At 38.4% G+C, this 27,128-nt stretch overlaps 12 protein-coding genes across 12 annotated transcripts; 6 read left to right on the plus strand and 6 right to left on the minus strand.

The window, feature by feature from the left end:
* Positions 1-221: 221 nt before the first annotated feature.
* Positions 222-3,285, minus strand: EV154DRAFT_436916 (uncharacterized protein). Its single transcript, XM_051596836.1, has 3 exons — positions 3,133-3,285; positions 2,631-3,071; positions 222-2,561 (listed from the first exon to the last, which is right to left on the minus strand). Exons 1-3 carry the CDS (start codon positions 3,188-3,190, stop codon positions 319-321), a joined length of 2,742 nt encoding a protein of 913 aa, XP_051461556.1. The 5' UTR covers positions 3,191-3,285; the 3' UTR covers positions 222-318.
* A 512-nt stretch (positions 3,286-3,797) lies between these two features.
* On the minus strand, positions 3,798-6,697 carry EV154DRAFT_413823 (uncharacterized protein; the record flags this gene model as incomplete). The annotated part of the gene is made up of 7 exons (XM_051595581.1): positions 3,798-4,402; positions 4,470-4,779; positions 4,847-5,225; positions 5,279-5,356; positions 5,405-5,877; positions 5,933-6,107; positions 6,165-6,697. The coding sequence occupies 7 exons, from the start codon at positions 6,695-6,697 to the stop codon at positions 3,798-3,800; spliced, it is 2,553 nt and encodes an 850-aa protein (XP_051461557.1).
* A 1,025-nt stretch (positions 6,698-7,722) lies between these two features.
* On the minus strand, positions 7,723-9,317 carry EV154DRAFT_575046 (uncharacterized protein). The gene has a single exon (XM_051606446.1). It carries the CDS (start codon positions 9,162-9,164, stop codon positions 7,869-7,871), a length of 1,296 nt encoding a protein of 431 aa, XP_051461558.1. The 5' UTR covers positions 9,165-9,317; the 3' UTR covers positions 7,723-7,868.
* A 546-nt stretch (positions 9,318-9,863) lies between these two features.
* Positions 9,864-11,001, plus strand: EV154DRAFT_496043 (ribosomal L27e protein family-domain-containing protein). Its single transcript, XM_051600107.1, has 5 exons — positions 9,864-9,955; positions 10,156-10,210; positions 10,445-10,613; positions 10,671-10,755; positions 10,825-11,001. The coding sequence occupies exons 1-5, from the start codon at positions 9,929-9,931 to the stop codon at positions 10,897-10,899; spliced, it is 411 nt and encodes a 136-aa protein (XP_051461559.1). The 5' UTR covers positions 9,864-9,928; the 3' UTR covers positions 10,900-11,001.
* A 415-nt stretch (positions 11,002-11,416) lies between these two features.
* On the plus strand, positions 11,417-12,455 carry EV154DRAFT_599362 (ribosomal protein S2, flavodoxin-like domain-containing protein; the record flags this gene model as incomplete). The annotated part of the gene is made up of 3 exons (XM_051607111.1): positions 11,417-11,549; positions 11,611-11,687; positions 11,748-12,455. 3 exons carry the CDS (start codon positions 11,417-11,419, stop codon positions 12,363-12,365), a joined length of 828 nt encoding a protein of 275 aa, XP_051461560.1. The 3' UTR covers positions 12,366-12,455.
* Positions 12,456-13,549: 1,094 nt separating this feature from the next.
* Positions 13,550-14,834, plus strand: EV154DRAFT_34484 (GTP-binding protein Ryh1). Its single transcript, XM_051595011.1, has 9 exons — positions 13,550-13,699; positions 13,776-13,834; positions 13,896-13,965; positions 14,028-14,044; positions 14,111-14,183; positions 14,240-14,351; positions 14,412-14,496; positions 14,554-14,632; positions 14,686-14,834. Exons 1-9 carry the CDS (start codon positions 13,627-13,629, stop codon positions 14,748-14,750), a joined length of 633 nt encoding a protein of 210 aa, XP_051461561.1. The 5' UTR covers positions 13,550-13,626; the 3' UTR covers positions 14,751-14,834.
* EV154DRAFT_34538 (uncharacterized protein) lies at positions 14,692-16,647 on the minus strand. Its single transcript, XM_051595012.1, has one exon. It carries the CDS (start codon positions 16,325-16,327, stop codon positions 14,918-14,920), a length of 1,410 nt encoding a protein of 469 aa, XP_051461562.1. The 5' UTR covers positions 16,328-16,647; the 3' UTR covers positions 14,692-14,917.
* Positions 16,648-17,661: 1,014 nt separating this feature from the next.
* EV154DRAFT_599365 (Dolichyl-phosphate-mannose-protein mannosyltransferase-domain-containing protein) lies at positions 17,662-20,421 on the minus strand. Its single transcript, XM_051607112.1, has 8 exons — positions 20,230-20,421; positions 20,037-20,153; positions 19,960-19,974; positions 19,514-19,896; positions 19,097-19,440; positions 18,463-19,041; positions 18,087-18,404; positions 17,662-18,030 (listed from the first exon to the last, which is right to left on the minus strand). The coding sequence occupies exons 1-8, from the start codon at positions 20,389-20,391 to the stop codon at positions 17,696-17,698; spliced, it is 2,253 nt and encodes a 750-aa protein (XP_051461563.1). The 5' UTR covers positions 20,392-20,421; the 3' UTR covers positions 17,662-17,695.
* A 115-nt stretch (positions 20,422-20,536) lies between these two features.
* Positions 20,537-21,753, plus strand: EV154DRAFT_458105 (dihydrouridine synthase-domain-containing protein; the record flags this gene model as incomplete). The annotated part of the gene is made up of 4 exons (XM_051597436.1): positions 20,537-20,674; positions 20,742-21,390; positions 21,444-21,539; positions 21,597-21,753. Coding segments are annotated over exons 1-4 (1,008 nt in total), but the record flags the coding sequence as incomplete, so codon positions are not given.
* EV154DRAFT_458107 (ribosomal protein L34-domain-containing protein) lies at positions 21,754-22,322 on the minus strand. Its single transcript, XM_051597437.1, has 2 exons — positions 22,187-22,322; positions 21,754-22,129 (listed from the first exon to the last, which is right to left on the minus strand). Exons 1-2 carry the CDS (start codon positions 22,291-22,293, stop codon positions 21,928-21,930), a joined length of 309 nt encoding a protein of 102 aa, XP_051461565.1. The 5' UTR covers positions 22,294-22,322; the 3' UTR covers positions 21,754-21,927.
* Positions 22,323-23,212: 890 nt separating this feature from the next.
* EV154DRAFT_496062 (cation efflux protein) lies at positions 23,213-24,911 on the plus strand. Its single transcript, XM_051600108.1, has 7 exons — positions 23,213-23,453; positions 23,509-23,604; positions 23,683-23,819; positions 23,887-23,927; positions 23,987-24,089; positions 24,147-24,210; positions 24,269-24,911. The coding sequence occupies exons 1-7, from the start codon at positions 23,231-23,233 to the stop codon at positions 24,700-24,702; spliced, it is 1,098 nt and encodes a 365-aa protein (XP_051461566.1). The 5' UTR covers positions 23,213-23,230; the 3' UTR covers positions 24,703-24,911.
* Positions 24,912-24,955: 44 nt separating this feature from the next.
* Positions 24,956-26,791, plus strand: EV154DRAFT_496064 (uncharacterized protein). The gene is made up of 4 exons (XM_051600109.1): positions 24,956-25,117; positions 25,175-25,580; positions 25,641-25,753; positions 25,808-26,791. Exons 1-4 carry the CDS (start codon positions 24,987-24,989, stop codon positions 26,712-26,714), a joined length of 1,557 nt encoding a protein of 518 aa, XP_051461567.1. The 5' UTR covers positions 24,956-24,986; the 3' UTR covers positions 26,715-26,791.
* The last annotated feature ends 337 nt before the right edge of the window (positions 26,792-27,128 follow it).

A 27,128-nucleotide genomic window follows, 5' to 3' on the forward strand; every position in this document is an offset into this window, starting at 1 on the left:
TTCCTAGCATAAACATATAGATGGTGTCTATATCGATGTATATATTGTAGCACATTACTTACAAAATGTACTTTTTCAGACATGTACCATTATTTTGGGTTTATAATATTTGTTTAAGGTTAAGGATTGATACCAGTTACACTGGTACTCTTTATCTGTATCTCCTAGTAATTTATCCGTGGGTATAAACTTTTACCGAACTTTTTAATTAGAAACAATGGTTTATTGTTTAAAATGAACTTTATTCTTTAGCAAAATCAACAACAAAAAAAATTAAGAGTGGGTAAAATAGAAGAATTAAAAGGAATGGGGGGAAATTTACAACTTGCTTTCACGAGCAGGGGCGTTTAATTCGACAGCAGCGTTTGAGATAGCAATCACATCACGCTCAACTACACGAGTTTGGAAGATGACCTTGTTACCTTCCTTCCACATGGAGGTCTCAAGAGTCTCACCAGGGAAGACATGCTTGGCAAAACGAGCCTTGATACTCTTGAAAGTTTCAGGATCGTTGTTACCAAAGGCCTTCAAGACATGCTTTCCAGAGATACCAAAAGAGCAGAGACCATGAAGGATAGGTACCTTGAATCCACCCATGGCGGACATCTCGGGATCAATGTGCAAAGGATTGTAATCACCACTTAAACGGTAAAGAGCTGCTTGATCTTCGTTGGTCTTTTCAGTGATCACAGCATCAGGCTTACGGTCAGGAACAGCGTTGGTAGCAGTAGCAGCACCTCTATCTTCTCCCTTTTGCTTACCACCAAATCCACCACTACCACGAATAAAGAAAGTGAATTGATTCTCAAAGACAACTTCGTTGTTTTCGTCATAGGTGGTGACACCAAGAACAACAGAGGCACCCTTACCCTTATCAAGAATATCAATAATGCGAGATTCAGACTTAAGAGTACCGCTGGTAGGAATAGCCTTCTTGAGAGACAAGAATTGTTCACCATGTAACAACATCATGGGGTTGAAGTTGGGAACGATATCTCCAAAAGGAACTGAGTTCATGGCAGCAAAAGAAGGAATGACACCGAAAGTAGGCAAGACGCTGAAGTTGACATCGTTTTCGTAGACAAATTGAGTATCGGTACGCTTACAACCGACACCTAAAGCATACAAGATAGCTTCACGTTCCTCATAGGTGAAAACGTTAGGCTCGAACTTCAATTTCTTAGCACTCTCAACATCAAGAGATCCCTCAGGCTTCTCTTCTTCTTGAGCAACGTTACTAAAGTTATCCATGAAACCTTGGAAAGAATCTTGGGTGCTGTTAGGGTTAGTGGCACGACCATCTTCGAAATCAATGATACGAGACCAAGCTTCGGCAACTTGTTCGGGGGTTAATTCGCGGTTAGCAGGGAAACCAACACCACCGGAACGTTGCCAGCGGACCTTGGCAACCCATCCACTACCGACCTCAAAGATACCACCAGTTTCTTCGTTACTGCTGTGACCGAGGAAAGCAACAAGAGGAGCAACATATTCAGGCTTGAAAGCTTCAACCATCTCGGCAGGCATAACAGTGGCAGTCATACGAGTACCAGCATTGGGAGCAATGACGTTAGCAAGAATGTTCTTACGTTGACCTTCAAGAGCCAAAGTACGAGTGAAACCAACAACACCAAGTTTAGCGGCACTGTAGTTGGTTTGACCAAAGTTACCGTATAAACCGACAGCAGAAGCAGTGTTGATAATACGACCATACTTTTGCTTGACAAAATGAGGCCATGCGGCTTGAACAACCTTGTAAGTACCTCTTAAATGAACACGGTGCACGAGGTCCCAATCGGCATCTGTCATACGAGCAAAAGATTTATCACGAAGAATACCAGCATTGTTGACAACGATATCAACACGGCCAAAGGCCTTGAGAGCAGTCTCAACAACCTTATCACCTTCCTCAACAGAGTCGTAGTTAGCAACAGCCTTACCACCAGCCTTACGGATCTCTTCAACAACAATATCAGCAGCACGGCTATCGGCACCTTGACCACCAGCAGAACCTCCAAGATCGTTAACGACAACAGAGGCACCTAATTTACCAAAGAGTAAAGCATAAGCCTTACCAAGTCCACCACCGGCACCGGTAACAACGGCAACTTGACCATCAAATCTAAGAGGTTCGGCCTTGGGGTTAGCTTCGGCAGCCTTAGCACGTTCCAAAAGAGCCAAGAAATCAGTATCCATGACAGAGGTAGGATATTCGTTGTTCTTTTCAAAATCGGTGATTTCTTCCCATTTGGCACCAACAGCAGCAGGATCAAAGCTGTCATCAGCCTTGAAGACAGCACCAGCAGAACGTTCCCATCTCAACTTGGAAATGAATCCACCACCCACTTCAAAGATACCACCATTGTCTTCGGTCTTCTCGTGACAGAGGAAACCGACAACGGGAGTGACATATTCAGGCTTAAGAGAGGCAAGGATCTCAGCAGGTAAGACAGTTTCGGTCATTCTGGAAGCAGCCATAGGAGCAATGGTGTTACAGTGAATGTTATCCTTGGCACCTTCCTTAGCTAAAGAGTTACTGAAACTAGCAAGAGCAAGTTTGGCTTAAAATAAATTATGCAATCAGAACATATAAACAATAATAAAAACAAAACATTCCCACAATATCTTACCAGCACTGTAATTAGCTTGACCAAAGTTACCGTATAAACCAGCAGCAGAGGCAGTCATGATGATACGACCATACTTTTGCTTCTTCATGATGGGCCAAGCAGCCTTTGTGACGGCATAGGAACCCTTAACATGGACAGCCATGATAAGATCCCAATCGGCATCAGTGATTCTAGCAAAGGATTTATCACGAAGAATACCAGCATTGTTAATAATAATATCGACGCGTCCAAAGGCCTTCATGGCAGTTTCGACAATCTTTTCACCGTCTTCGACAGAGTTGTAATTGGCAACAGCCTTACCACCAGCCTTCAAGATTTCATTCACAACAACATCAGCAGCCTTGGAGCTGGAGCCATCACCAGTGTGGGACACACCAAGATCGTTGACAACAACACTGGCACCACGGCTGGAAAAGTAAAGTGCATAAGCCTTACCGAGTCCTATAAGGAATATTAGTCTTGTCATTCCAATGAGGCATTGTTTGCTCAATGAAAAACTCACCTCCACCAGCACCAGTTACAATAGCAACTCTTCCATCATAGCGAATATCGTTAGTCATATTTGATATTTATTTTTTAACTTGTGAAAAAAAGAAAAGAAGAAAAAAAAAAAAGGAAAAATCAAAGCGTTAAAATGAACTGGAAAAAAAGAACCGTATTTATAAGTGCAATTACTTTCACATGAAAAATGTGGGGGAAAAAAAGAAATTCGTGTATCACATGATATGCCTGAACCTTTTCAATAGAGCTCAATTGTAACTATCTCCTTATTGCTCATATTAAAGTTTAGTTAGTCTTTATAGCCTAAATCCGATATATATTTAACATGTGTGTCTACTTCTTGTCACCCTGGCCGTTTAGAGGATCACTGAACAAGTTACTCCGACAGGACATAAAGGCAAAAGCGAGCTGACTAAACATATCATGAATTAATGGGACAATGAGCTCATTTCAGCTTCGTACGCCATTCGAATCTTCATTAATTGCCATATCGATGAAGTACTCGGTCTTTCTTATGACATTTTGATGGCAAAGTGTAAAAAAGATAATCTTTGGGTAACACAACGCTTACATGATTATATATACTCTGCCCCACATGTGTGTAACCAGTTTTCACATGTCATTTATTAAACATTACAATTGGGATATGTGTGCGTGAGTATCCTCTTAATTTATTTCTACCACACTTTCCCCAGAAAAAGGGTTCACTGGATAAACATTAATTATCGGTGGTGATCTCTCGTCATTTACTTGGATACGAACAGTGATCCTGGAGAACATGCCTAATCGTTGTAAGCATGTATTTTCTTCAAGTACTACAGGCGGAACAAGCAAATCATCATTTTCTACCATATCATCGACATCCTTAAGTGTTAAAGATTCGATAGGAATATCGACATCCAAATCGTCATCACTATAATCATCTTTGAGGATTCGTCTTTGAGCGTACATTTTCTCTTCATTGTGCATTGTGACAGGCACACCAGCTTTCCAGAAAATGTCCAGCTTATGGGTTTCTTTATCATAGTAATGTTGTTCAGTTGGAAGATCTTCCACGTGAAATTTTTTTTCAAGTCCGTACAACGGAACATAGACTTCGTATGTCTCTTTACCGACATAAATGACATCTGCCTTTGTATATACAGGTCCTTTTGTTTCTTGATAGTTTGATAGATATTTGGCAAGGTAAAGGCCGATATTCGTATCTTGAGCGTTCTTTGCAGCATCTTTCTTGGAATTACATTTGAATGTCATCTTCTGCACAATCCTGCCTTCGTATACACCTGAACCTGTTATCATGTTAGTAAAATAGATATAAACGTTTTCTCTCTTTGTAACGAGCAAGAAACTTACTATTGTTTTCTAAGGCTGCTTCCAAAATTCTATGAACAATGACATCTGCATAACGACGTATGGGCGAGGTAAAGTGCGTATACATTTTTTCGTTCAAGGCATAATGAAGATACTTTGAAGAGTCGGCACTTCCACTGCTGAAGTACTTCGCTCTTTGCATACAACGAATAGCCAAAACTAAGAGAACATCCTTTACATCCTTATTCTTTATCTTGTCAAAAGATCGTTGTAGTTCACCAGCGGTGTTACCAGCAAAATCAAGACCGAGCTCTTCTGTCAAATCTAAAAACTTGTTCTAAACAAAACATGTCAGTATTTAGGTACGAGGTCTTTTGACCCGCCATTTTTTTTTCTTTTTTTACCAAGCGTCTTTCCAATGGCGGTTCATGCTTACGCAGCAAAGATGCTTGTGGGTACACAGATGCAATTTTTTTTGCGACACTGATATTGGCACAAAGCATGAATTCCTCTACCAAATGATTAGCATCCTTTGATTCAAATTTCTTGACAGATGTAGGTCGACCCTGCAAGTCTAATTCAAACATTAACTTGACCGAGTTTAAAGTAAGAGAACCACTTTGGAATCTTCGACGGCGCATTCCCGTGGCAAGGCTATTGAGCATAAATATATCACCAGAGACAAGTCGAAGAAGGTGAGAGTCGTGCATCACTATGTCTCCAGACATTTCCTGACCGTCAATTACACATTGTGCGTCCTCGTAGGCTAATTTGGCGCAAGATCTATCCGAGCATATTAGTATCTGGTATGAAGCTTCCATTTATTTGCTTAGTACCTGATGACAGTCTTTCCGAACCACGTATCAACAATCTTTCCTTCAAAATCCATTTTCCAAATAACGGAAAAGGCCAGCCTAAAGTACATTAATAAAGAATTATAATACTATTTAATGAGCAATTACCTATCAACACCTGGATTCAAACTACACAATTCTTCGCAAAGAATCGAAGGAAGCATTGGGATCACACTATCCACAAGGTAAGTGCTAGTACCACGTTCGTAAGCTTCGGTATCCAAAGGAGAACCTCGCTTCAAGAAATATCCTACGTCAGCAATGTGGACACCCACTTCGTAAAACCCATCGGCCAATTCCTTGATATGCAGAGCATCATCAAGGTCCTTGGCAGTGCTTGGGTCAATTGAAAAGATGCGTTCGTTACGGAGATCTCTTCTTTTCTCAATCTCGCTTTCAGGAATACACCAAGGTAAATCAGGAAGGCCACGTAGGGCGACACTGCTGAATTCGGTGCGAATAATACTGTTGTCGGCTAGAATTGCTTCCTTCTCAGTCAACAAATCGCCTAATGGACCAATTTCCCTAATGATTGTTCCAGTGGGGAAAGGGTCGTTGATTGGCCAATGTGAGATCGTTGCCTAAACAAAAATATTGTTGAGTATTCCTTTAAAAACGAAGCAAAAAAAAACTTACGGAAAATAATGTATTGCGGTATATATCTGGATTTTGTAGCAAATCGTCAGGAATATCCTTATTACGAAGCACTAAAAATGGGACGCGTAAGTCGTTTGGTTTAAACCAAGCAACTCGTAGAGGACGATTGTTATCTAAAAGAGCAGTATTGGCAAATCGTGTTGCTGTAATGGTACTAAATAAATATTTAGTTTCTAATTTTTCTATTTATATGAGTGTGGTAGAAATTTACCCAGCAAAAGTGAAATTCGGTGATCTTTCTAAAATAGACACAACCTCACCACAGTAAGTTGGTTTATGTCCCTCCTCAAGCTGTTCCACATCAACTTCTTCTTCGACAAGACTTTCGATAGTTGAGTCTATATTGTCGTCCAATTCGGCAGCAGCCTCGACTTTTTCATTATGTTTCTTTTGAGCCCGTTCTTTTCTTCTTTGAGCTTCACGTTCCTGTCGTTCATTCCATACTGTTTCCACATCCAGCAATCGTACAACTACATTATCGCCATGGAGTGATCTGTTCCGACCGGTTAGCCCACTGATATATACATCTGCATCCAAGTCATCGGGTATGACATAAGCATCATTACGATTTTTTGTTAACCGTATAATTCCTTGATAAAGTGATCCTTCTCGAATTCCTTGCTGTGCAGCTTCTGGGCTGATATACGGTTGGAACACGTTCTTTCTACTGGAGTTGTTATAATCATCAACGTGACGATAAGCTCTTGGTTGTTTGGGAGAGAGTGGACCGGCAGCTTTTATCATAAAGTTAGTTTTTTTTTTATGTTATTGTTATGATGATCATGTCTTACTTGATCGCCAATTATTTTCTTTGGCTGCCTGACGGTTGTTCGTATCTACGTTATCGTTATCAACTCGACGTTCATTGCGTCTGCGGTTTGTGGAAGTTGTATTATGTCTGTGGTTTGAGGAAGTATCATTATGCCTGCGGTTTGAGGAAGTTGTATTATGTCTGTGGTTTGAGGAAGTATCACTATGTCTGTGATTTGAAGAAGCATCGGTTTGTCTGTTGTTTAAAGAATCATCATTTTGCTTATGATCAGAAGTAGCATCAACTTGTCCGTAGTTCAAAGAAGCATCAGTATGTCTGTGGCTTAAAGAAACACCAGCTTGTCTGTGGCTGGAAGAAATATCAGTGTGTCTGTGGCTGGAAGAAGCATCTTTGTTTCGGTGGCTTGAGGCAGTATGAGATTGTCTTTGACTTGAAGAAATATCAGTTTCTCCTTGATTTGGCGAGACATCATTTTGTCTGTAGCTTGGTAAAGTATCAGTATGCCCGTAATTGAATGAAGCATTGTTTTGCCCGCGGTCTAACAAAATATTATTTTGTCTATGCTCATTACTTAATGCGTTTTCATTTTCAGCTTGAATTTGAACTGTGCCGACGTTATTTGATATATTATTTTCTAAAGAATTCTCACAGATACTTTGCACATGATCGTTTCTATTAGAGCCGTCGTTTGACGCTTGCCGGTTATGCCTTGAATGTCGTGCTGTGATATTACCCCCGCCGTGTTGCCTACGAGGTCTGTAGTCTTGATCGCGTTGACGTGGAGGCAATCTCGACGAACTATTGTTTGAATGATCGTTATGACGAGATCTGCTCTCGTAATTTGGTTTTCTTTCGGTGTCTTGAGATTCTGCAAGAGGATCTACACGTTTTCTTCGCCAATTGCTAGATTCGTCCGCAGTTGATTTATATGTCTAAAATGGAAGCTTTAATAGAGAGTCCGAATACACAATTTATGAACGTGTTAAAAAACTTACGCTGCTACTGTCATTTTTAGAGCTCATTTTTTTCACGCTTGTTTTTGTTTTTTGTTTCTTTTTTTTTTTCAATAAAAAGTTTAAAAGGACTAGGAAAAGACCAAAGAACACTGTAATTTTTAAACTTATTTTTTTTAAAGCTCCTCCCTCACTTTTCCTTGGAAGCATTAATGCTATGGCCTAAAAATGCGCAGTTATAAATAGAGGGCTCCATGTCCTCCAATGCAGCTAATCCCCAAAAGTTTATGGACGGCGACCGAGATAGTAATAATGTAGGCACTGTTAGCATAGTAGAGGGACCGATCGATCCAATAGAAATCTCACGTTCTGATTGAATGGACATGCGTATCTCGTTCTGGGCATCTAGTAACAAACTCAACTGGTGACTTGCTTCCAACCGCGATTCTTGATCAGACCAGATATTTGCCTCATCCAATTCTATCTTGGCTTTTTTATCGGGCTTTTGTAAGGATTTAGACATAGCCAATGTTGCTTGATAAAGTTCATCGTGTTTGTCTTCTTCTCGCGTCGATTTTGGCAGCTTCTGTGGTCTATTTAAAAAGATTGGCTGTTTCGTTGCAAAATCATTACTTGAGTTACGGTTATACGTTGTAACCGATGATCCATCTAGGCAACGGTTGGCATGTTTTTGCCTTTGATTTATGGTGAGATATGTAATATCCCGATTACAGACACTACATATACTAGTCTCTTGCCTATATTCGGCACTAGATATACAACCCATTACATGCTCTTGTCGTATGTCTGTGGATGTAATGAATGTCAAGTCGACATCACAGATAGGACATTCATATTTTTCCTCGAAGTCGACTTTAATATCATAGTTCTGATCTTCTTTTACTTTGTATTTAAATTCTACATCACTAAAAGTCTCTTCTTTTACTTCGTATTTAACTTTTACGTCACCGTCACCGTCAGTTTCATTTTTATATTCTAACTTGACTTCAGCTTTCTCTTCCGTTTCACATTCATGCTTTAATGTGTCTTTAAGACTTGATTTATAGTTATTGCTCTCTGGAAATTCTTGTATTGATAGCACTGTGTTGGAAATTGTATGGCCTATGTCTGAATCAATTATAAAATCTGCTTTACTGAGATCCATATTCTTGATCGTTAGGCTTGTTTCTTGCAATGAAGTCGACGATTCTGGGATCGATGGCGATGCAGTTAAATTTAAAGTAGTAATTTGGTCCGGTTTTTCTTCCTTTACTGGATATGTTGATTCAAAAGGCAGATCTTTCGAATCGTGATTATTATGTTTGTCTTGCTCATTGTGGCGTAGTTCCTGTTGTGATGATGACTGGCCACACTCTTTCTTTTGTCGAGTTTTACGACGAGAAAGTGAGATTCTCTGCTTTGTACTGGTTTTTTCGGGACCTGTTTCAAGAGATCGTTTACATTGTGTGGTATTAAATTCGCTCATGTCCGTAGGCTTTTCAGTTACAAGGGAGAAAATTAAGAATATGACGTTTTAATGGCTGCAGTCTACGGAATTTAAATCGCTCTTCCCAAGACTTTCAGTTTGTTGACCAAAGTACCGCCCTATTCATACATACAATTGACCCTCATAGGTCTAATCATATATTTTATTTGAATATAAACAGTGGTAAGTTATCTTTGCTTCAGTGCAATTTCTTTCCAGAATTTCAATGGTCAGGATATCAGATGACATATAAATTGGATTTTAAAATATCATGGACTAGTAAATATTTGGAGAAGTCTTTGTGACCTGAGGCAAAATGCTTTACTGTCATCAAACGTCCGCTAATAATATGTTCTCCCTAGGATTCAGCATTCCATTACTTGCAAACAAATTATTACCCAAAACGATTATCTTACATGTCATGACAAAGAAGAACACACTTGCTTATCTGATCATGCTATTCTGTTGCAAGTAAAGATGAAGTCTTTATTCTTCTCTGGATCATAACCATTAGGGCCTTTAGTATCAGTTATTTAAAATTATACAGGTAATTCACATGGTACTACTCTTAGAGAACATGCCATATACAATTTTTAAACAACTGTTCGATAATTATAAACGGTTGGCAAGCCAAAAAGCAAATGTGTCGGAGTTTTAAGGAATTCTATTTGCGAAGCCGGACACAAGGGATTATCCACCAAAAGAGAGCCTGTAGGGCAAAAATAGATAATCTCCCTCTTCTCTTTGACAGATCTTCAACAACCATGGTCAAGTTCATCAAGGCTGGTAAAGTATGTAGAAATCACCACAGATACAGACCACGCACAAAAGATAAAAAAAACCTGGATGGATGATTCATTTTTGGATATGAGAACGAGAAATGATACACAAATTTTTTGTGTGGTGAGGGTGTCCCCATTGTCCATCCCGTGTTTTTTTTTGTTGATATTTTCTCAATTTCCAATTTGACTTATGCTTTTATGTTTTGTAGGTTGTAGTTATTTTACAAGGTCGTTATGCCGGTAAAAAGGCCGTTGTCGTCCGTAGTACGTATTTACATAAAAATAATTGAAAGAGGCAGAAAATTAGCAGAGAGATTCAATTGTGCTTCAACTCGTGTCATTCAACACCCAACTATACACCACAAACATACTTTAAATTACAACACAACGATTCGATTTAAATTAAATGGAAAGCACAATTCGAGATTCTATTTTCTTCTAGTTTTCTTGCCTCGAAAAAAAAAAGAGAGATCCAATAATTAAGTACTGTTGTTATAGACCATGACGAAGGAACCAAGGATAGACCTTACGGTTATGCCGTCGTTGCTGGTGTCGAGCGTTCTCCCCTCAAGGTCACCAAGGCCATGGGTAAGAAGAAGACTGCCAAGCGCTCCAAGGTTAAGCCTTTCGTCAAGATTGTTAACTACAACCACATGATGCCCACTCGGTATGTATTACAGTGAAGTTTTAAGGAACCGTGATTTTCGGCTAACCTTTTTTATAGTTACGGTTTGGAATTAGAACAAATCAAGGGTACCGTCTCTGCTGAGACTTTCAAGGAACCCACTCAACGTGAAGATTCCAAGAAGGTAATACTATATGGATAATAAAAATTTAACAACATAATGATATTAACTATGTTTTTTTTAAAAAAATAGGTTATCAAGAAGCTCTTCGAAGAACGTTACCAAACCGGTAAGAACAAGTGGTTCTTCAGCAAGCTCAGATTCTAAGTTTTCTACCCCACATCTGTCAATTTTTTTTAAATTAAAAAATTCTCAACCTTTTTTTTTGTTTGTTCTCCAATAAATATTAAATCTCTTCCATTAAAAAAATAAGCTATGTTTTTATTCATGTTGTTGCGCAGCTAATTCGCCTTGTAACCGACTTCAATTGATACGTAGCTTAATATTCAAATAATGCATAATTCTTTGAAAGCTCCCATATGTTAAAGGAGTTATTGCAGTTTTTTAAGAAAGAAGGTCACGCGTTTAATTTTGCGGGCCGGAGGTCGGGAATTCGTTTTGGCTTTTAAACAGAGGGTGGGGATTTTTGCTGTCTGCCAAATTAGGCGAGGGGGGTGATGGGGGTGGGCAAGCAATGTAAAATTGTCGTCAGTGGTACAGTCAGATTAAGCCTTCTCTTTCCCTGCACATCAAGTATGTATCCATCCATCCATCCACATGCTACAAAAATAGCAATAGTGAAACAAACAAATAAGCAGTAAATGTTAATCTATCCCTAATAGATATGTCTCGTGTTCCTTCCGCTCTTAACCCCACCGAAGAGGATATCCAACTCCTTTTGAGTGCCCAATGTCACATTGGTACCAAGAACGCCAACACCCGTATGGCTCCTTATATCCACAAGCGTCGTGCTGATGGTAAGCACCTTAATTAGACCATCATTGATTCCGAAATGTAACTAAATCGTAATTATTCTAGGTATCAACTTGATCAACATTGGTAAGACCTGGGAGAAGCTCATCTTGGCTGCTCGTGTCATTGCTGCCATTGAGAACGTAAGTAGATCTTTTATTTTACTACATAGATCCTCTGCTCACACTTAAGTATCTTTACAGCCCCAAGACATTGTTGTCGTCTCTGCCCGTCCTTATGGTCACCGTGCTGCCCTTAAGTTCGCCAAGTACATTGGTGCTGAAGCCATTGTCGGTCGTTTCACTCCCGGTACCTTCACCAATTACATCACCCGTTCTTTCCGTGAACCCCGTTTGGTTATCTGTACCGATCCTCGTTCCGATTTCCAAGCTGTCATCGAAGCTTCTTATGTCAACATCCCTGTCATCTCTCTTGCTGATACCGATGCTTCTCTTAAGTACATTGATGTTGCTATCCCCACTAACAACAAGGCCAAGCACGCCATTGGTTTGATCTACTGGCTTTTGGCCCGTGCCGTCCTCCGTCTCCGTGGTTCTTTGGACTATGAGACCGCTTGGGACGTCATGGTTGATATGTTCTTCTACCGTGATCCTGAGGATATCGAGAAGGAGAATGCCGAAGATGCCGAAGAGGGTGACTTTGCTGCCACCGCTGAGGCTGCCACTGGTGAGTGGGCTGTTGAAGGTGAGGCCTCTGAAGGTGTTGCCGGTATTGCCGCTGCCGCTGACTGGTCTGCTTCTCGCACCACCGATTGGGCTGATGAGACCGAAGCTCCTGCTACCTCTTCTTGGGAAGCCTAAATTTTATCTTTTTTAAGATCCTAAATCCTCCCCATTTATGGGATAAAATAGAATAAAATTAGAACTCACATCATATTTGAACCTCTCTTTATTTTTTCATGGAATGCGCTTCATTATAGGTATATGCTACTGCTTATTCACAGATAAAAGATTATAAAGTTTGGTATTGTATTCAATAGGTAGGCCCATTGCTATTTGTATTAGATACGTTGAAAAACTGTAAGTGTCTATTTGCAGATATTTCGAAGAAGTAATGGCACAAAAATTAGAGCTTTTAAATAAAATTTATTCAGGCACTTTTCCCTTCCCTCTTTGTTTTCTTGTATGTATTTATTAGAATTCGTCATTAGATATATGATTCTGAATGTTGGGAGGAATACATGAAGCAACGCCAAAAAAGTTATGCATAAATCCTAGCGGTTCAATAACGTACGAATTTTTTCTGACGCTTCAATAATAACTGTAGTTATGACATCAAGAATTGATAATTCAAATTTGATTAGAGTGGCCTTACGATTTATTTACTTTTTCTTTTGATGGCAATTTAGATACAGAATTACGGTTACACTCTGTAGATATCTAAAAGCGGATCTCATTTTATGGATCAAATGCTAAAATGACGCCGAATCTTGCTTCCAAAGATCCCTTCGTATCTGTAAATATCTGAAGTGAAGTTCATGATTAGAATCCATTTTTTAACTGCAATGAAAAAGATGCACTCCAATTTTCGCAAGACATTGTTTACTATAGTAAGTCTAGCTTATAAAATGCACATACATAGGTGGTGACAGGCCTTCAAACAAGCATCAGCAACTGTCCTTTTATGACTGTTGAAAAGATGTTAAAAATACAGCAGCTTGTATGGTATTATCTAAACCAAAAGTGACTGACCCGGTATGTTACCTAAAAAAAGATTGACCATTTATTATTATTTAGACTGTCAATCTGTTTCTTTTACAGGATATGCAAGGAATTACTGCTATAACTGGCATTCTGCAGCTTCAGGTGCTACAAGGTTTCATAATATCAACTGTTTAGATTATGTCACGACTATTTATGGAGGCGGATCGAATTGTTCTTTAATGTATTACTGCTTTTCAAATAAGGAGATGACATCCCTTGAGATTGTTACACACACAATATATTAAGGAAAAAAAATTATACACAAATTTTCATTCTTTTTTTCTTTCAGTTATCCCAAACTCCCATTCTCTCTCATTTCAATACACATTCCTTTGTTTTTCTCGTAAAAAAAATCAAAATGGCAAACAACAATAACGACTTTGGTAATCCTTTGAAAAAGTTTAAGCTTGTGTTTCTTGGTGAACAAAGTGGTAAAGTTTTTTTTATAAAAAGCAAGATGATGAGTACTTTTGTCCTGAATGTTCTTTTTTTTTTTTTTTCGTTTAGTTGGAAAGACCTCACTCATCACTCGTTTTATGTATGACACTTTTGATAATACTTACCAGGTAAACAGCATAGTTATACATCCATTCTTTTTTTTTTCTTATGTATTTAATCATGAGATAGGCTACAATTGGTATTGATTTCTTATCGAAAACCATGTATCTTGACGATCGTACTATCCGCCTCCAATTATGTAAGTGTGGATTGTTTTTTCTTTGTTCAATTATTGCGTACTAATGATTCCACAATGAATAGGGGATACTGCCGGACAGGTAAAATAATTGATTCGAATTGGATGAGAAAGGTCAGGACACTAAAGCAATTTTTGACAAGCATAGGAAAGATTTCGCTCGTTGATCCCAAGTTACATTCGTGATTCTTCTGTGTGTGTTGTTGTGTACGATATTACAAGTAAGTACAAATCGTGTGTTCAGTTTCCCACCGAGATTGTAACCGGTTTGATATAGGCCGAAACTCATTTTCAAATACATCTAAATGGATCGATGATGTTCGTGCTGAGAGAGGAACGGATGTAATCATCGTCCTAGTAGGAAACAAAACGGATTTAAATGATAAAAGGTAAAGAACCATAGATTGGTGCCTTGAATAAATCTTGCTTACGTAAAAAAATCGAATTAGACAAGTCACTGTGGACGAAGGAGAGAAAAAGGCAAAAGAGTACAACATTATGTTTATAGAAACCAGTGCCAAGGCGGGTTATAATGTAAGTGTAGTACTTTGTTTGTGAGGAAGTACGTTGCATATTAACTTATGTCTACAGGTGAAAGCTCTCTTCCGTAAGATTGGAAATGCGTTACCCGGTATGGATAACTCTTCTGAAGATAATCAAAGGGAACAATGTGAGTGTGATTAAAAGCAAACAAATAACTTTATTGACGCCTTGTTGTAATAGTAACCAAAGTGGATTTGACTGATTCATCCGCCCGAAAAGAAGAAAGTAGCGCGTGCGCTTGTTAATTCTTTATTCATCCCTATTATTATTCCTCCCTACCCCACCTCCTGAGATACGATATTCCCAGATTTATTCTTAATTCCTTTTAGTGCATAGTTACCCCCCTCCTTTCCTTATATAAAAAACAAAAACAAAAACAAAAAAACAAATGGAGAAAACACATTTATTATTTTTAGGCTTTGGGGATTTTTCGTTTTTTATGACTCATGGTGGCAGACATTCTGGCATCTTCTCGCGCTAAATGCTCCAAATTACGCGCAGATGCTTCTGCGTGACTTCGCTTTGGGTATCTAGCCTTGGTTGGTTGAGAGGCAGACGGTTTGTGTTTCTCGTATGTTGTATCAAGTTCAGATTCGGCATTCGTTTCTTGCTGGATTTCCATATGATTAACTTCAGTTTCTTTTGGTACATATGTTGTTGGGGATAATACAGTACTGGGAGGGCTATTTAACGACACTTTCTTTGATGTAATAACATTTAAAGGTACGTCTTTTGGTGTGATATCATTTAAAGGTACATCTTTTGGTGCGATATCATTTAACGATACGTCCTTTAATGAAACTTCTCTTGGCGATGGATCTTTTTGTGATGTATCTTCAACTTCCTCGTTATCTTTTTCGGTATTAGGTACCTTGTTATTATTAGGTGGTGTGGGCTTGCTTTTAGGCTTCCTTTTGTTTTTGGGCTTAGATGATGAATCCTTTTGAGCTGTATCGTTTTTATTCTCGTTATTTGTTTTCGTATTATTTCCCTTATTCTTCTTGGCTTGTGTGGGATTGTTTTTAGGCTTAGATGATGGTATTATGACTGGTATTAGCGCGGATTCATTTATTGGAACAGAAGGCGGAGAGACCGGAGTTCCTTTAGGTGTCTTCTTTCGTATTTTCTTCGCGGTTTGCGTTGTCATTGGTGTTATCATTAGTGTTGACTTGGCTGCTTTTTTTGTGGGCTTGTCCTTTGCTTGAGTAATAAATTTATTTTTGAGAGGAGTGGTTTCGGTTTTTCCTGATCCTCCTTTAGGACTCTTTGAAATTTTTTTAGACACCCTGTCTATCTCTTGCAGCGTGCTGTTGATCTCATTTTTATATTGTTCGATATTCTTTAATGTATCAGATTTCTTATCCTTTATTGGATCAGTTAATTCTTCCACATATGGATCCTCAGGTGAATCCTCTTCCTCAGGTGAATCCTCTTCCTCAGGTGAATCCTCTTCCTCAGGTGAATCCTCTTCCTCAGGTGAATCCTCTTCCTCAGGTGAATCCTCTTCCTCAGGTGAACCCTCTTCCTCAGGTGAATCCTCTTCCTCACGTAAATCCGCTTCCTCAGGCAAGTCCTCTCCCTCGGGTGAGTCCTCTTCCTCAGGCGGTTCTTCTTCCTCGGGCGGTTCTTCTTCCTCAGGCGTGTCTTCTTCCTCAGGCATATCATCTTCCTTGGGTACATCATCTTCCTTGGGTACATCATCTTCCTTGGGTACATCATCTTCCTCGGGCACATCATCTTCCTTGCGCACATTATCTTTAGACGCATTGACATCAATTTCTTTTTGAGAGAAGGCCATGGCATCCCTCATAAGACCAGTCATCTGCTGATTGTTTTCGATGATTTCAATGTTACTGCCAGTCTCTTCGATGAGCTTTTCTTGATCAAAAGTGGAATCAAAGTAATCGCAAATGACTTCCGTATCGAAATCGTCTTCATTATAAACCACTTCCGTGGCATTAAAACGATCTCGACCAAAAAAATTATCATCACTATCACTACTGCTGTTGGTAGCAGAAATAATATCTTGATCGGATTCGTTTTCTCTGTTATCTATCAGATTATTTTTGTTATCTGTTGACTTTTCATCGACGGGTCTAATGAAGAAAATGAAAATGTCAATGTAATTGCTCGGGAGAACGCACAAACCAAGACATACGTTGGTGCTGTTTCCTCTTCTAGATCGCTTCTGGCCAGAGAAATAGAACTTTGTAAAAGACTATTGATAGACCTATATGAGTAAAAAAAAATGAGAAAAAGCTTATACCCTTAAGCCTACATACTTTGTTTCTGTTGCTTCTTCGGAATCACTATCGTCTTGAGAAATATAATTTCCCTTGAGATGAACCACACTAAAACGTTGTCAGTGAGAATAAATCGACGCGTCTTATATAGACATACTCTGGTCCTTCGGCATAGAGTTCAATATTTTCACCTGCTAAACAAGTAATATCTACGACTTGTTGCTCAATCTTTTTGTTCTTATCATATTAATATCATTGTTTTCTTGATAAAGTTTGGGTCTACCTTTCGAGGGATTAGCGAGCATAAAATGTGGTCCATGCCACCAAATTTCATGCGCACAGAAGTCCGTTTTTTCTTCTTGAAGCTAGCTAAAGAAGCCTAATTTCTTTGTATAAGGATAAGCTTTCGGCAATTGAATGTCAAAAAGTTACCATGGTAATTTTGCAAGAAACATTGTTGTCTAATTTATATATCTTTCTGGGTTTAAGGGCCAGTCCTAAGCTGTCGTGTTAATGCTCTAACTCTCTCGTTCGAATCGGTCATTAAAACATTACCCCAAAGTCCTCGAACTTTCATTGCTCAAGTAAAGAAGGCTTATTTTTTTTTTTTTTTGAAGCGTGTGACTTTGAGGAGAGGCGAAATTTTGACCAATCAGCATCAGTCTACTAATTTATCTCTGATAGATATCTTATTATTTATGATAGATCAAGTACATATGTAAACAGTATCACATATTGTGTGTTAGTCACGTCAAATAACTTGGTTGTTACCAGAGGGTCACTCGGCATAACGGCGATACAAAAATGCCACTGAATGAGTTATCATTGGCACACATTTTACTGTTTTGATTTCATCATTCACAAATAGAGTTTTGAACACATTGTAAAACATATACATCTTAGAAAAAGATTTCTTCGTTTATGCTACTTTTTATTTTATTGAAATATTAGTTGAAATTCTCAATTAAATTCCAAGTACTCAACCAGAGACGATTTTTGTATTCATTAATATCCCCTTCCATACCAAAGGAGAAGGGGCTAAAAAAGATAAAGTTTGAAACAACTAGAGTGAACACAAGACCATATGCAGCTTGACGTGTTTTGGCGTTGGAGCTGACTAAAAAGTGTTCCATTAAGAAGGGAACCATAAAGACACTAAAATAAAGTGCTGGGAAGTAATGATGGATATATGTAACACGGCCCATCATGAAGAACGGAACATAGTGAAAGAACCATCCAAAGAATACCAGTTTTCCTACTGACACGAATTGTGTCCATCGTGCTATTTTACATGTTAGCAATTTTATTAACAGCATAAAATGCGAGGCGGATTCTTACCTGTATTCATATCAACAATTTGTCGCTTCTGTCGAACAATGTAGGCTGCGATAGAGAAGGCAAAAATAAAGATAGAGATGAAAGAAGGCCACCAAACAGAAGGATTTCCCAAAAGATAATATTTGATGTTGGCATTATCCCATCCGCACATACGTAAACCGACAGTAACCATAGGCCATTCAGTAGGTCCAGATGATAAAAGATCATCCTTATCAGGATCAGGAATCAATGCGTTGTTGGAGTTCCACATGCCTACATTTAAATGCCAGAAATCTTCAAAGAAGCTGGTTTTATAAGCACTAGTAGGTGCGGGTGGCACTAAACGAATTATATAAGTACAGAATATGCAAAAAATAAAATAAAGAGTATACTTTACAGTTTGTGTTATAATGCTCCTCAACGTTCCACCAAGTGTGTGGGTCGGATGGGTTACTCTTTCTTTCACACGTCACTTCTTGCTGTCTAAAACCCCATTGAGGTAACGCAATATTACGGGAGGCCAAAACACAATCCAAAAATACGTGGCGAAGACGGAAGCGAGAAGTTAATGCTTTGACGGTGTTGGAATCAATACCAGAGATATCTTTAACAATCTCAACCTTCCAATTATCTTGGATATCGCCAAACATTTCAGTACCATAGGCACTTACCTCCCAATGCTTAGTAGAGATAGGTGCATTGATAGGATGACTATGTAAATTACGACCGGTGAGTTGATGATTAAGACGAATCACATCACCATCCTTAACGAATCTGATTTCTCCATTGTCCTCTGGCATCATATTATTGGCGTCACGAGGATGACGTATTTGCCAATTATTGTTGGCATCTCGGTAAGTGTATCCTGTAATTTGTTGTTGTTTGGAACCATCAGGATAACTACTAGGATGAGAATGCAAGAGACCGCCACCATAACCAAAGTTTTTTAAGGTGATGTTGGAACCAAAGGCGATTTCTTTAAAAATAGATGTAAATAAACAAATCGAGTTTTTTTTTTCATGGAGGGTTACCTAATGGATTGTCCTTAAAGACGCTTCCATTTAATCTAGCTTGAAAGAGAGATCCCATATTAGCATCACCCGGACCACTGTTACTCAAGATATAAAAATGAGCAGCAAAACTAGCTAAATAAATCGACATTGGTAGTGCCAGCAAACAAGCACCACGGGCTAACCAATGAGAAACATAGACTTTTTTAGGCATCTGAATGTCGCCCAACATATCCCACAGATCTTCCAGTGTATATACGCCGGCCAAAGCAACAGCAAATAATCCAACCCATTTGACACTTAATACACAACCCAACGATACACCAAGTCCGCAAAGCCAGGTCCACCATTTTAATGAGAAGGATCTGTAACAAATAAATATGCGTTAAGGGTGACGTGTGTAACCAAAACATACGATTTACCCGTCGTCCCACTTACTCGTTTCTTTGCGCACGAAATCCTGCCAAAGCCAAAAAGGTGGCACCAGTAAAGAACAACAGCATGGAGTCCAGCAAGACAAATCGGCTGATGGTTAACAATGCATTATCACATAAAACCATGGATGCGGCCAGTACGGAGGCATGCACCGATAAATTGAATTGTCGAGCGGTACAGAAAGCAACAGGTACGAGCATGGCACCCCAAGCTGCGTTAAAGATACGCATGGTATCGATATCCAAATCATCAGGATAAGAGATACCAGAATCGAACGAAAATGAGCCATTGTAGTTTGCTAATTTTCCTGAAAATCCTACTAGCATTTTTCCAAGAGGTGGATGGACATCAAAATAGAATTCATTTTTCAAGTAGTAAGAGCCAAACTATAGAAATTAAATACGTTAAAGAGGAGAACATGAAGGTAACCAGAGGGAGGTTAAGCATACCTTTCCGAAATGTGCCTAAGACAGACATAAAAAGAGAGTTAAGATATGTGTCAGATATAGGCTAGAATACTACATACCTCATCCCAAATAACTTTTCTTGATCGGCCAATGAGATGAAAACGTGTATAAAAAGATAACAGTGACAAGACGGACAACGCAATTACATTTTGATATGTATACAAGAAAGTCAAGGCCTATGTAAAAAAAAAAGTATATATGTTAAAGAAAATCGCGTCAAATCGGCACGCGTTGAAAACAAAAATGAGGTACCTTGTTATTGTAATTCTTTCTAAAGACCTTACCATCCTTTTCAGAGATGGTGGGACTGAACTTTTCATCACTTAAAGGAACGGGTTCATAAGTATCAGAATACTTTGGCGGTGGAGAATCCGGTGCCTGAGAAATATTATGTCTTCTCTTTAAAGTATCCATGAAAAGAGAAGAAAAAGGAACAGTTTTTTTTTTTTGAACGGTTAACAAATATTTATAAACTTTTTTTAATTTAACATAAAAAACAGAAATTGCATAAATGAATTATTATGTGACCCTTTTTTTTTGTTGTTGTTGCTCTTTCATATTTTTTTTTTTTTTTGTTTACTTATCAATCATGACCTTTTTTAGAAGATTTATCACAACATCATGTCGGCACATGCATACTCTAAAAAGATTAGAGCGACCCATCAGTGTAGCACCAATGGTTGATATCACTACCCCTGTATGCCCCTTATTTTAAATTGCTTTTGACATATTTGACAGCCCTATCGCTAATAACCCCCCTTTAGCAATTCTTGGAATTGTTACACATCATTTCTGGCAAGGACCGTTATGATTATTACACCGAGATGCATCACTGTCAAGCGGTTCTTCATCATGCCGATCATTTAGATCGCTTTGTGGGGAAACCTCGACCCAACATTGTAGTTCAAATAGGCGGTTCCAATGTGCAGGACATGGCAAGGGCCACTAAATTGTTACAGGATTACGGTTACAAACATGTGAATATCAACAATGGCTGCCCTAGTCCTAATGTACAACATGGTAGTTTTGGAGCTGTCTTAATGAGGACCCCTGATCTAGTAGCTGACATGTTGTCGGCCATGATCCAGCACAATGTGACAATTCCAGTCACTGTCAAGTGTCGAACAGGTGTTGATCATCAAGACAATTTCGACTTTTTGCAAGGTTATGTTCAGACTTTAATGAAAAGCGATAAGCCACCCCCTCATTTGATTGTGCATGCCAGAAAATGTCTATTAAAAGGTCTATCACCCAAGCAAAATCGATCAATACCTCCATTGAATTATGATCGGGTGTTTGAACTTTCAAGGGCATTTCCCGATTTGCCCATGTCAATCAATGGTGGCTTTACAGAGGTGGATGAGATCAAGTCGGTTTTAAAAAAGGTGGATGGTTGTATGATTGGTAGAAAAGGTAAATTGTGGGTTGTGATTGGAGGTGGGAATATGATGCTCAATGTTACTTAGTGATGGACGACCCTGTATTTCTTCAGTCCCTAGATCAGGGTATATATGGCGATACGATTATAAAATCGATTGAGCAAATCACAAGCGAATATTTAGGTAGAATACAATATTACAAATACAAATGTGTAAGATCTCTTACTCCAAATAATATAGACTATGCCGATAGACTCTACTCCAAACGCTTGGATAAAGATGAATACGGATTACCTCCTGCCACACTCATGGTGCGACCTTTAATGCCATTATTCAAAGGTCGCCAAGGTCGAAATTTCCGTCGTAATATTCAAGAAAAGCTAAAGCATGATAAATTACCTAGTGTATTTTCTTCCATTGTATCTTCCTCTTTAATATAAAAAAAAGTTCTAATTTGTTTTCTCTGTTTAATAAGCGTAAAAAAAAGCGAGGGGGAAATAAATGTACAGGTTGAATACTTTGGATGTGTTGTTGGTTGAGAGATAGAGTGTATGTGTGTGCGGAGAATGCTTTAATGAGATAAAAACTTTCTACCCTTCATACGACGTCTGATAATAACACGGCGACCTGTCTTTGTGGCTAAACGGCCTAAAAATCCATGTCTTCTCTTACGAACAAGCTGAGAAGGTTGATAGGTGTTACCGTATGTGACGAAACGCATTTGTGTTGCAGTGTTCATGGCACTGCTGATAGGGTTACGGAAAGCTCCCATACTAGATTCGATCAATGATTAGTTTCTTCATGTCAAAAAAAACACAAAAAAAAATTACCTAGCAGATAAAATGCTAGAACCTTGGGTAAGCATAGAAGGACGTGTAGCGTTCATGGCAGCAACACCAAATCTAGCTGAGGCCGTTGACCATAATTGTTGAAACATTCTGAAAAAAAGAGACAGAGTTATTGGGCTATTCCCCTGCTCTCCCCTTGTTGAAGCGCTGGGGGAATTTAACAAGTCACTAATCAAAAATTTTGCCTTGATTGGTTTGAAATTTTGCACAGGACAAATATGGGCAAAGGAGTCCTCGAGTGAAGTAACCAGGGAAACCAGATAAATAAGGTCAACCGATTAACCTCTCAACTTTAGGAAGAACATAGCAAAATATCCTTAAAGGATTTTTTAATTTGATAAATATCCTTAAGAAATAAGACAAAATACAGTCAAATACGTTCAAGGGAACTGTTACTGAACATTAGAAATCTACCTTGCAGCAGGAATCTAAAGTACAGTCAGTTCCTGAAACGGCAAAAAGGTATTTCTAATATATACACGAGAGTACGAAAACAAGTTCCATCATAACAATATATGGCATACGGGACAGTGACATTATGTCCAAATAATAATTTGTTTTTAATTGGAGACATATTAAAAAAAAACTGGTCATAATGCTGGAATTTTCGCTCAGTAAAAAGGAAAAGAATTTCTTACTGAAACCGTCAAACTCAAAATGATTGTTGAGGTTTACATTGGAAGTTAGGTCAGTAATTATGACTTTTAAATAGTTCCCTTTTTTGTAACAATTGTCTCTGGCATAGTGTATTGATGAAAATCTACAGCAAATCAAACGCAAAAATTTCAAAATTTTATTTGTTGTTCCTGCCATGTTATTCGTTTGAGCTCTGTTTAGAACAGATAGGACATTCGTTTCGTTACGTCGAAAAATAGTAAAGCTTAATTTTTCATGCTGTACAAAACAAGGCTGCAGTTCATTTCATTGGCCGAGATCAATGCCCCCAAATAGCATTATAAAAAATTATTTCTTTTTTTTTTCCTTTCTCACTTTTTTTTCTTTCCGATATCTATCTTTAACAATATAATGAATAGTACAAGTACGGAGAGAGATCCTCTCATTAGTACAGTTCCTTTACCAAATGGATCGGTTGTTTCTTACACCATCACCCAAAAGAATTGTTCGAACCTTACCTCCAAAGATCGTGAGGAAGCTAAATCAACAAAGAAAAAGCTATGGTTTGCAGTCTGTTTAGCCTGTTGCTTCTTTGCTACGGAACTAGTAGCAGGATATTTTGCAAACTCTTTAGGTAACTTGAGAAAAACAAGTTATTGTTTTTATTGTGCTTAATTTATATTGTATAGCTTTGATGTCCGACGCGTTTCATTTGTTATCAGACGTAGCTAGTTTTGTTGTGGCTCTTGTAGCCATTTTTTTGGCAGAAAAACCACCTACCAAGAGTAAGTCTTTTAAAATTTTAGGGCTGGTACTTTTTTGTTTTTCTTTGTTAAGTTTAAAATAACAAAAGATAAATTTAGAACATAGTTTTGGTTTTCATCGTGCAGAAGTGATTGCAGCTCTCATGTCCGTCTTAACCATCTGGGTTCTTACTGCTTTTTTGGTGAATGAAGCTATACAACGTATTAAAAATCCTGAAGTAATCAATGCAAAACTGGTAAATTACATTCTAATCTGTACCACCTCGAACGAGTATTTTTTTCTAAAAACATTCTACTAAATAGATGTGCATGACGGCTGCTGTTGGTGTACTTGTCAACGTGGTGTGAGTATACATAAGATGGATTTTGAATAATATTGGTCACTAATATTTTTTCATAAAAGTTTGGCCTATGTATTGGGTGGACATCATCATGGTCACTCGCATGATGAAGAACATGAGCATGGCCACGTCGAGAATGAAACAGGGGAGTCTCTTCCTCATAAGGTAAAAACTCTATCGGACTTTTTCTTTTGACACTTTTTGCTAAATCTTTTGTCATAGGAAGCTAATATTAACCTAAGAGCCGCAGCACTCCATGTACTGGGCGATCTGTTAGCGTCTGTCGGTAAGAGAAAGAAGTAGAGATGTGTATCTTATCTTCCAGTCTAAATGATTATTTATAGGTGTCTTTATCTCTTCCATCATTCTCATCTATAAGCCTCATTTGACTATTGTTGATCCTATCTGTACATTTGTTTTCTCTATTTTAGTATTATATACAACCTACCATCTTGTTAAAGACTCGCTTGCAGTTCTTATGGAGGGTGTGCCTGGTAATATTCATCCAGACCTGATTGAAAAGTCCTTATTGGGTCTCCCCGGTGTACTTGCGGTCCATGATTTACACGTCTGGACATTATCCCCTGGAAAATATTCATTGACAGCACATATCACTATTGACAGTAGTTCTGGTGCAGATTATGATGACATATTATCCAAAGGCCAACATATAGTTTGTGATCTTTACGGTGTGCACCATTCAACTCTTCAAATTGAGTCTGATGATACGGCCTTTACAAGTCATTGTAACCCCGAATTATGTGCTCCTAGATCCTAATGAGCTTTAATTTTTTTAATATCATATTTCATACTTTTGTCACATTTACATGAACACCCCCCAATTCTGACACATACTAAAAAAATACGCTATTCTGATTGGTTCCAGCTTTTTCAAGCTAAACATTGCTGAAGTGATGATGATCATATTTTTCAAAAATAAAAATAAAATGCTTTGGACGTTACACACGTCTCGCCTATATATATTTCACACACAAGGAATTAAACTTTCTCCTTTTCTCCTTTCCTCCTTTCTTAAATACAGAGAAAAAAAAAAGCTAAAAAATGACCATACAACAATTTATCGGTGCTATTGATCAGGGCACAACTTCAACAAGATTCGTTATATTTGACCAAGATGGCAAACTGTTAACCTATCATCAAATGGAATTTGAACAGCATTACAGACACCCAGGGTAAGATTTACTTTCTTTGATCTATCATTTCTTTCTTTTAATCACCTTTCTTTGTAGTTGGGTGGAACATGACCCCTATGATATACTGGCTTCCGTTGACACATGTATTGAGCATGCGGTGCGAAAACTCTCTCTGTTGGGCTATGAGGCCTCCTGCATTCAATGCGTGGGTATCACAAACCAACGTGAAACAGCTGTAGTCTGGGACAGTCAGACTGGGCAACCTTTGTGTCCAGCCATCGTCTGGAGCGACAATCGAACGGCTCATACTGTACAGGAACTGGCTAATCAAAAAGATAAAACCCAAGGCATCAATGCTCTTTTACCCATCTGTGGCTTACCACTGACCACTTATTTCTCGGCAGTCAAGTTAAAGTGGATGATTGAACATGAGCCTGCTGTAAAAGAAGCCTATGAAAATAATCGATTACAATTTGGTACTGTTGATACTTGGCTGATTTATGTAAGCAAATACTTTTTTTGTTTTGTTTTATAAAATATTGACTTTTAATCTTCTTAATAGAATTTAACAGGTGGCGTCAAGAATGACGGTGTTTTGGTAACAGATGTTACGAATGCTAGTAGAACTATGCTCATGGATATTCATACTTTGGAATGGAGTCAAAAAGCCATCGAGTACGTATATAAATATCATGTGCAATTTTCTCCAGTTTCTAAAATTCTTTATAGCTTTTTCGGATTCTCCAAGTTACACTTGGCTAAAATCGTACCCTCATCTAGTGTCTATGGTAAGATCCATTCAGGATCCCTTCAAAATATACCTATATCCGGATGTCTCGGAGATCAGCAGAGTGCATTGGTCGGACAAAAGTGTTTTCACGTTGGTGAGGCCAAGAATACATACGGCACAGGATGTTTCATGCTTTTCAACACCGGAGACAAACCTGTCATTTCCAAGAACGGTTTATTGACTACTGTAGCCTATCAACTAGGGAACGATAAACCCATGTATGCTTTAGAAGGTTCTGTAGCGGTTGCAGGATCCTCAATCCAATGGTTACGAGACAACTTGGGTATCATCAATGAAAGTAAAGATATCAGCACTCTCTCCGAAAAAGTAAAAGATACAGCAGGTGTTTATTTTGTTACCGCTTTTAGTGGATTGTTTGCTCCTTACTGGCGTGACGATGCTAGAGGTACAATTTGTGGATTAACACAATACACAAAACGTGAACATATTGCTCGAGCAACTCTGGAAGCTGTTTGTTATCAATCACGCGCTATTTTGGAAGCCATGAATAAAGATGCTGGTCACCCTCTTAAGTCACTCAAGGTAGATGGTGGTGTTTCCAATTCGGATGTTTGTATGCAAATCCAAGCAGATGTCTTGAATATCCAGGTACATCGACCCCAGATGAGAGAGACAACCGCATTAGGTGCTGCAATTGCTGCTGGTCTTGCTATGGGCGTTTGGAAGAGCGTAGAAGATCTTCAAGGGGTTAACACTGAAGGAAAAACTGTTTTTGAATCGAAAATCACGGATGAAAAGCGAGAACAAATGTATCATGGTTGGAAGGAAGCTGTGAAACGATCATTTGGATGGGCTGATGTTGTGGGAGATCAAGATGATGCTTAAATTATATATATGCATTTATACATATACCTCTATTATACTTTATTACTTAATAAATAATTATATGATTTATAACTCTATATCAAGCCTGTGCAGGGCATTTTCCTTTTGTGTGATCGAATCAAATAGACTTGTCTTGTACGCTCATGTGTTCCTGAGAATGGCATACTTGAAAAAGCTTAATTATCTAATCCTATGATATGTTATCGTTACATATAATTATAGAATATCGCGCTAAAACATGTCATTTATTGGGAACTCTGTATTTCCAAATAATGACATCCTTTGTAACAGCATCAGAGAAAAAACTCACAGCGATTTGTTTTTGTCTAAACTCATTATATACACGTGGAGAATTTTTTTATTTGCTTCTTTTGTTAATATTTTGCCCTCATACAAATTACAGAATTCAACGGA

The sequence above is a fragment of the Mucor mucedo genome (assembly GCF_025094135.1).
Source record: "Mucor mucedo strain NRRL 3635 chromosome Unknown EV154scaffold_12, whole genome shotgun sequence".
NCBI classification, from domain to species: domain Eukaryota; kingdom Fungi; phylum Mucoromycota; class Mucoromycetes; order Mucorales; family Mucoraceae; genus Mucor; species Mucor mucedo.

Excerpts from the sequence above, each read along its gene's own strand:
- EV154DRAFT_458107 (XM_051597437.1), bottom strand. The coding sequence starts at position 22,293 with ATGTTTCAACAATTATGGTCAACGGCCTCAGCTAGATTTGGTGTTGCT. Across the intron at positions 22,130-22,186 it reads TCTAGCATTTTATCTGCTAG|TATGGGAGCTTTCCGTAACC; the intron begins GTAATTTTTTTT and ends GATCGAATCTAG.
- EV154DRAFT_34538 (XM_051595012.1), bottom strand. The coding sequence starts at position 16,327 with ATGACTGGTCTTATGAGGGATGCCATGGCCTTCTCTCAAAAAGAAATT.
- EV154DRAFT_599365 (XM_051607112.1), bottom strand. The coding sequence starts at position 20,391 with ATGGATACTTTAAAGAGAAGACATAATATTTCTCAGGCACCGGATTCT. Across the intron at positions 20,154-20,229 it reads GAAAGAATTACAATAACAAG|GCCTTGACTTTCTTGTATAC; the intron begins GTACCTCATTTT and ends TTTTTTACATAG. Across the intron at positions 19,441-19,513 it reads TTTCGTGCGCAAAGAAACGA|ATCCTTCTCATTAAAATGGT; the intron begins GTAAGTGGGACG and ends TATTTGTTACAG.
- EV154DRAFT_496062 (XM_051600108.1), top strand. The coding sequence starts at position 23,231 with ATGAATAGTACAAGTACGGAGAGAGATCCTCTCATTAGTACAGTTCCT. Across the intron at positions 23,454-23,508 it reads ATATTTTGCAAACTCTTTAG|CTTTGATGTCCGACGCGTTT; the intron begins GTAACTTGAGAA and ends TATATTGTATAG. Across the intron at positions 23,928-23,986 it reads GGTGTACTTGTCAACGTGGT|TTTGGCCTATGTATTGGGTG; the intron begins GTGAGTATACAT and ends TTTTCATAAAAG.
- EV154DRAFT_34484 (XM_051595011.1), top strand. The coding sequence starts at position 13,627 with ATGGCAAACAACAATAACGACTTTGGTAATCCTTTGAAAAAGTTTAAG. Across the intron at positions 14,184-14,239 it reads TGTTGTGTACGATATTACAA|GCCGAAACTCATTTTCAAAT; the intron begins GTAAGTACAAAT and ends GGTTTGATATAG. Across the intron at positions 14,633-14,685 it reads AGATAATCAAAGGGAACAAT|TAACCAAAGTGGATTTGACT; the intron begins GTGAGTGTGATT and ends TTGTTGTAATAG.
- EV154DRAFT_496043 (XM_051600107.1), top strand. The coding sequence starts at position 9,929 with ATGGTCAAGTTCATCAAGGCTGGTAAA. Across the intron at positions 9,956-10,155 it reads AGTTCATCAAGGCTGGTAAA|GTTGTAGTTATTTTACAAGG; the intron begins GTATGTAGAAAT and ends TATGTTTTGTAG. Across the intron at positions 10,756-10,824 it reads AACGTGAAGATTCCAAGAAG|GTTATCAAGAAGCTCTTCGA; the intron begins GTAATACTATAT and ends TTAAAAAAATAG.
- EV154DRAFT_436916 (XM_051596836.1), bottom strand. The coding sequence starts at position 3,190 with ATGACTAACGATATTCGCTATGATGGAAGAGTTGCTATTGTAACTGGT. Across the intron at positions 3,072-3,132 it reads TGTAACTGGTGCTGGTGGAG|GACTCGGTAAGGCTTATGCA; the intron begins GTGAGTTTTTCA and ends TATTCCTTATAG. Across the intron at positions 2,562-2,630 it reads TCAAGCTAATTACAGTGCTG|CCAAACTTGCTCTTGCTAGT; the intron begins GTAAGATATTGT and ends ATTTATTTTAAG.
- EV154DRAFT_496064 (XM_051600109.1), top strand. The coding sequence starts at position 24,987 with ATGACCATACAACAATTTATCGGTGCTATTGATCAGGGCACAACTTCA. Across the intron at positions 25,118-25,174 it reads CAGCATTACAGACACCCAGG|TTGGGTGGAACATGACCCCT; the intron begins GTAAGATTTACT and ends CTTTCTTTGTAG. Across the intron at positions 25,581-25,640 it reads TTGATACTTGGCTGATTTAT|AATTTAACAGGTGGCGTCAA; the intron begins GTAAGCAAATAC and ends TCTTCTTAATAG.
- EV154DRAFT_575046 (XM_051606446.1), bottom strand. The coding sequence starts at position 9,164 with ATGAGCGAATTTAATACCACACAATGTAAACGATCTCTTGAAACAGGT.